We start from the raw sequence: 5,057 nt of genomic DNA on the forward strand, positions 1-5,057 counted from the left end.
CTGTGTTTATAAAGGGCTGAGACTTTTTTTTTTCCCAGCCACAAGTATCTCAAAATAGTTTTTGTTTAATTCTCAAAATGTTACTGTAGGAACTTCCCCTGGGAGTTTAGGAAATAAATAGCTTATCCTGGACAGACTATTTATTTCCAGGATATTTACTCATGCAATCCATGTGATTGTAGTGCGCCTCCATTTCTCAAGCTCTCTTTCAGCTCCTGAGGGGCATATAACTTAAGCCTAGCAACTTTATCCATATACTGACAGACTGTTACTTCTAAATTTTGAATTGGTAGCTCCAATTCTCTATTCATAGTAAATCTATTAATGTGGCAAGAGAGAGTGGTTTATGATTAGGTTTGAAATATCCAGACTCCCTGGAACCAAAAGTTCAAATTCCTGTGAGATCAGTGCTTTTGCCCTTCTGTCTGCACTAGATGCACTCTACAACCCCAGGTCATCCACAAAAAACTGTGAAATTAGGTCTGTCTCATCAGCTTCGAGGTCCACAGGTCATGCTTTGTCAAAAGGGGCCACCCCACGATTTGTGCACATGCTCTTTCTCACACCTGTTCTTGCTCTACAGCATTGTGATAACAGCTGTTTACTGTCAGCTACCACAGAGCTGACTTGCAATTCAGGACTGGTGTAGCCCAGCTGCTTTTCAGTTGATAAAAATTACAGTCCTCCACCTAAACCATACTGTTCCAAACCAATGGAATTCTAATCTAAGAACTGATACTTTGAAAATATATGCTTCAAGATAAAATGCTGTCATTAGCTGTTAGCTGCAAACACCATGACATTCACTCTGAAATTTACAGTTTTTCAGCTTATTCTCATTTCCTATTTCCTAAAATAAGAGCTTTTTCATAGCAGTTTTAACATTAATTTCCCATTTATTTTTTGAACAAGAAAAACAATGAGAAAATAAAATCAAGATGGCAATATACTCCATCAACATACATCCATCTTGCAGCAGATCCTCAATGTGCCTTATACAGCCATGTGAAGCCAATTAACCACTAGAGTATTTTTGTGATTGAAATAGGCAGCATACAGCAGAAATTAAATACCAATAAATATAGCATATAGATGAGTTGGCTAGCCCATTTTCCTATGATTAATTAATCCTAGATTTCTATTTAGTTATTAATTCATTTAGAAGCAATGTTGATACTCCCAAAAAATGCTAAATGTGTTAATTAGGGAGTGTTTGTAGCAAAGGATGGCCAGGATGAACAGGTTTATAAGCAGGGAAGTAGCAGCTGAAGCTAGATTACTTTAAAAAGGAAGGAAGGAAGATATCCGCTAGAACCTGGTAGCTCTGGTAAGCCTGCTATATTTTGTCGAATTTCCTGTGAAATGCATTCTCTGTGATACACTTTGATATTCTCAAATAGTTTATATTTCTCTGTTGGTAATAGACTTCTCTCTTTTATCTATAGTGGTGTTGGAGCAGAAAAACCTGTTGCTAATACATATTTATCTTTCTAAAACATAGAAAAATGTGAAATAAATAAAAATCATTGTTGTTTTCTACAAAAGCTTTGGTTGAAAAAAATTGTTAAAAACTACTTTAAGAAAGAAATAGCTTTTAACTGATCATTTAATGATGAAGGGGAAAGTGTTAAAATACATAGCTGAGGACAGGTTTGGAGGAGGAGTGCTGGGCTGCAAAATCCTCCTTATTCCCTTTCTAAGCCTAATCATGTACACTTCTATGATAAAGACTAAAGGAAGTCAATCTGTCTAAACAGAAAAGGAAAAAGGCAGTCTCTGTAGGCTGAGTGCTGCCTATGTCACACAAGCTAGCACTGCTAAGAAGTGAGAGAAGAAATGAGTATCCAAATAAAAATTATTATGGAGTACACCTCCCTCTTTGTGAGGGAAAAAAAAAAAACAAAACCAAAAAAACGCCCGACTTCTGCTGTATTGGAGAATCAATGCCCTATCTCTTGCTGCCTCTGTGTTTAGAAACACAAAGTGGATGTGAAACTCTACTAGAAAACTTAGACACTACATAGGTGCAAAACATTGACAAAGAATGGAGAACTAATACCTTTTACTTCAGCAAATATACTTCCCTGTCTTCTTGTGCCCTGCTTCATGGTAGTCCTGTTTTGCCCTTCCAAGGCCGCAATCTATATACAGCTTAGAATATGGGGCAATCAACCCGCATGAAATATCTGAACAACCTAATGAAAGCAAAGATTACAGCAATTACTAGGAGTACTTAACTGCTCACCTGATTTAGATATTTATCTTAACTATATCTCAAATCAGATATCTTTATCTTGGGCTTTTCTGCCCAAGAAGTAGCAAGTGTAAGAAGCACAGTTTTTTTTTGTTGGGGGTTTGCAAATTGATAGGGACAATGCTACCAGCAAAAGCAAGCTTGCCATTGTAAATTCAGTTGAAAATAGACTCGCACAGAACATATATTTTTTAGAATCAAACTTAGGGTCAGCTGAAGTAAGATAAATGTCAAGTAAATAGAAGGGAATTAGAGGTTTGTGAGCCCCTTTTCAAGGAATTAAGGGAAACAAAATAGCAATTTGATTAAGAGATAATTGGTGAATCCAGAAATTCTCTGCCCATCTCTTTAGAGTACTTGATTTCTTGCTACACAACAGTAGTCCTTCTGCCATCTGCATACAGAGTGTTAGCAGCTGAAACCCCAAAAGTATGTTATTTATATACCTGGAAGGCGGAAACACTATCCTAATGATGTTGCAGTTAATGAAAGATCTTTAAAAATTCTAGCACACTTGGAGCTCCTCATGCAGAAGGCTGAGAGAAGAGTAGTAAGTGTTGGATGTGTGACCAGATGTGTTCTCATGTTCTGTTTTCAATATGGCTCTTCTAAATGCCTGAACACTGATCTATATAAAGGATAAATTCCATGTAAAGACAGAATATAGACATGCAAATAGAAACACTCCGGATTTGATTTAACAGCTTGCTGCTAAAAAGCAGCTTACATTGCATCTTTTACAGCGTGAACAATGACACAATCTTTTTATTTTCTTAAGGCAATAAACCTGACTTCAAGATGTCAGAGGAAGAAGATTCTTTTCTGAATGTTAAAAGATCTCTGAAAAAGAGACCGGTGAAACACAGCACCCCAGTGGACTCAGTGCTCTCAAGAACAATTCCATCTTCTATAGATCTGACAAATCAGTCAATCAAGGACCAAGATACCACAAAGAGAGTTTATGGCTCTCCAATGCCAAAATCAAATCTAAGTAGATCGTTATCTCAAGTATCATTAGTACGTGCTGATGTATACATCCCTCCTATGTCCCCAAAACCGCTTTCAACAGCATTTGATTTGCAAGAACTAAATAAAGAGAAAAGCCAAAGCTCTCGGCTTGTGTTTTCTAGAAGGAGGCTTTCCACTGTGTTGGCCTCTGATGAATCAAATCAAGAGCCAGCTCACAAGATTGTCCCAAACATAGAAACTCGAGCTACCACCAGAGCATTTATGGATGCTGCAGTAACTCCCAAGAGTAAACCCTTATGGCTTGTTTCCGGAATACCAGGGATAAAAGACCCCCCGGTAGCAAAATCCAGAAAGAAGAAAATTAATAAAACTCTTCAGGTAAAGACTTTCATTTAGTTATTCAATAGCTAAGTTACACAAACTTCTGCCAACACAGAATATATATAGCTATTTCAAGTAAAGTGAGAATAGTTTACTAATGGAACATTTCCATAACTTTAGCAGTGAGGACATCTGTTTTTGAATTTCATCATAACCTGTCAAACTCTGTGATACCATTCCTAATCACAGACAGGATGCCATGCAAACTTCCAAACTAGCATTTTTTGCTTCAGCTTGTGAGCTCGTATGACTCATTGTGCACCCAAGTGGGAAAGTATATTTTTTAATATATCTTTCTTTAGAGGATATTTAAGAATAGGAAGAAATCACTAATTGAAATTCTAAAGTTTCTTAATGTTAGCAAGTCAGATCAAACTTAAGGAACAACTAATCTACCCCTTTTTCTGTTAAATCCAAATTGTAGGGCTCTATAAAAAGAACGATAGTCATTGCAAATGGGATCTTGTGAGCAGTCCTTTTAACTAATGTAGGGGTTTCTGGGAAAAGCTTAGATTAATAGATGCTCTGCAGGTGTTGGTTGTCTGTTTCAGAAAACTCCATTTCCTGAAACTCTAATTATTTGCTAAGGGTTTGTGGAAAGCCCATAGAAAGGATAGGAAGGCAGCAGAGTTAGACTCTGAAAGTTGTCATGTCAGTGTGAAGCTGTCAAATTCTGTTTTGCTTTGGTTTTTTTCTCTGTATCATATTGTTCTTGAGTGTGTCAAGAAAACTTGCCAGCTTTGAGAGTAAAAGCTTCTTTGCTTAAAACAAACTGAAAACTCCAGCCAAAATTGAGTTGGGTCATAAATCCTGTGTGTAGGTTGTTTGTTTTTGAAAGCAGGTGGTATCTGAATAGATTAGCTTGATTAAACAATATTTTTTCTTCTGTAACAGAGAAAGAAAGAAAGAGAATGGCTGCTTCATCAACTTAAAAACATTGAGGAGGCAACTAAACATGAATTGACAATTGAAGAAGCTTGATTGGGCTACTGGTGGGATAAGTGCTGTCACATCCATCACGTGGGAATGGAGAGTTCCAATAAATCACATTCTGTTATAGTGTGTGTTAGGCTTCCCCTTTCCTTCCAAAAGGATCTTTTGCTGTTGTTTGTTTGTTTTGACATTCTTTCCTCTTAAATTCTGGAGTAGCCAGGTATAATTTAAGACGAGAGTTAAGAAGAGACTGTCTCTACAGGAGAGTTAATGTTAATTTATAATGGATGAAAGGCCTAGAACAAAGAAGGGAGGAAAAACTTAATGTTTAAGAATCATTCTTCAGCCTGCCACAGCCCTCCCTGGCCTTAATCTTTCACTCAAGTCTTATAGGGTTATTTATCTTTCTTAACAAGAAGTCACTAGACAAAGTCCTAGTGGCCACAGAGAGTGTAATCCTAGTTAGCCAAAGGAGAATCTCTTTCAAAGCTGATGCAATCTGGAATGTTTTTTGCTGCTA

At 37.0% G+C, this 5,057-nt stretch overlaps 1 protein-coding gene across 1 annotated transcript; it reads left to right on the forward strand.

Annotated features, from left to right (window-relative positions):
* Positions 1-3,038: 3,038 nt before the first annotated feature.
* Positions 3,039-4,623, forward strand: LOC102039372 (coiled-coil domain-containing protein 201-like). The gene is made up of 2 exons (XM_005427261.1): positions 3,039-3,601; positions 4,499-4,623. The coding sequence occupies exons 1-2, from the start codon at positions 3,053-3,055 to the stop codon at positions 4,583-4,585; spliced, it is 636 nt and encodes a 211-aa protein (XP_005427318.1). The 5' UTR covers positions 3,039-3,052; the 3' UTR covers positions 4,586-4,623.
* The last annotated feature ends 434 nt before the right edge of the window (positions 4,624-5,057 follow it).

Source organism: Geospiza fortis, unplaced genomic scaffold (genome assembly GCF_000277835.1).
Source record: "Geospiza fortis unplaced genomic scaffold, GeoFor_1.0 scaffold108, whole genome shotgun sequence".
In the NCBI taxonomy this organism is placed as follows: Eukaryota; Metazoa; Chordata; class Aves; order Passeriformes; family Thraupidae; genus Geospiza; species Geospiza fortis.

What these genes read in the sequence shown, in the direction of transcription:
- LOC102039372 (XM_005427261.1), top strand. Translation starts at nt 3,053, where the DNA reads ATGTCAGAGGAAGAAGATTCTTTTCTGAATGTTAAAAGATCTCTGAAA. An exon ending in AAATTAATAAAACTCTTCAG is followed by an intron (nt 3,602 to 4,498) that starts GTAAAGACTTTC and finishes CTTCTGTAACAG; the next exon opens with AGAAAGAAAGAAAGAGAATG.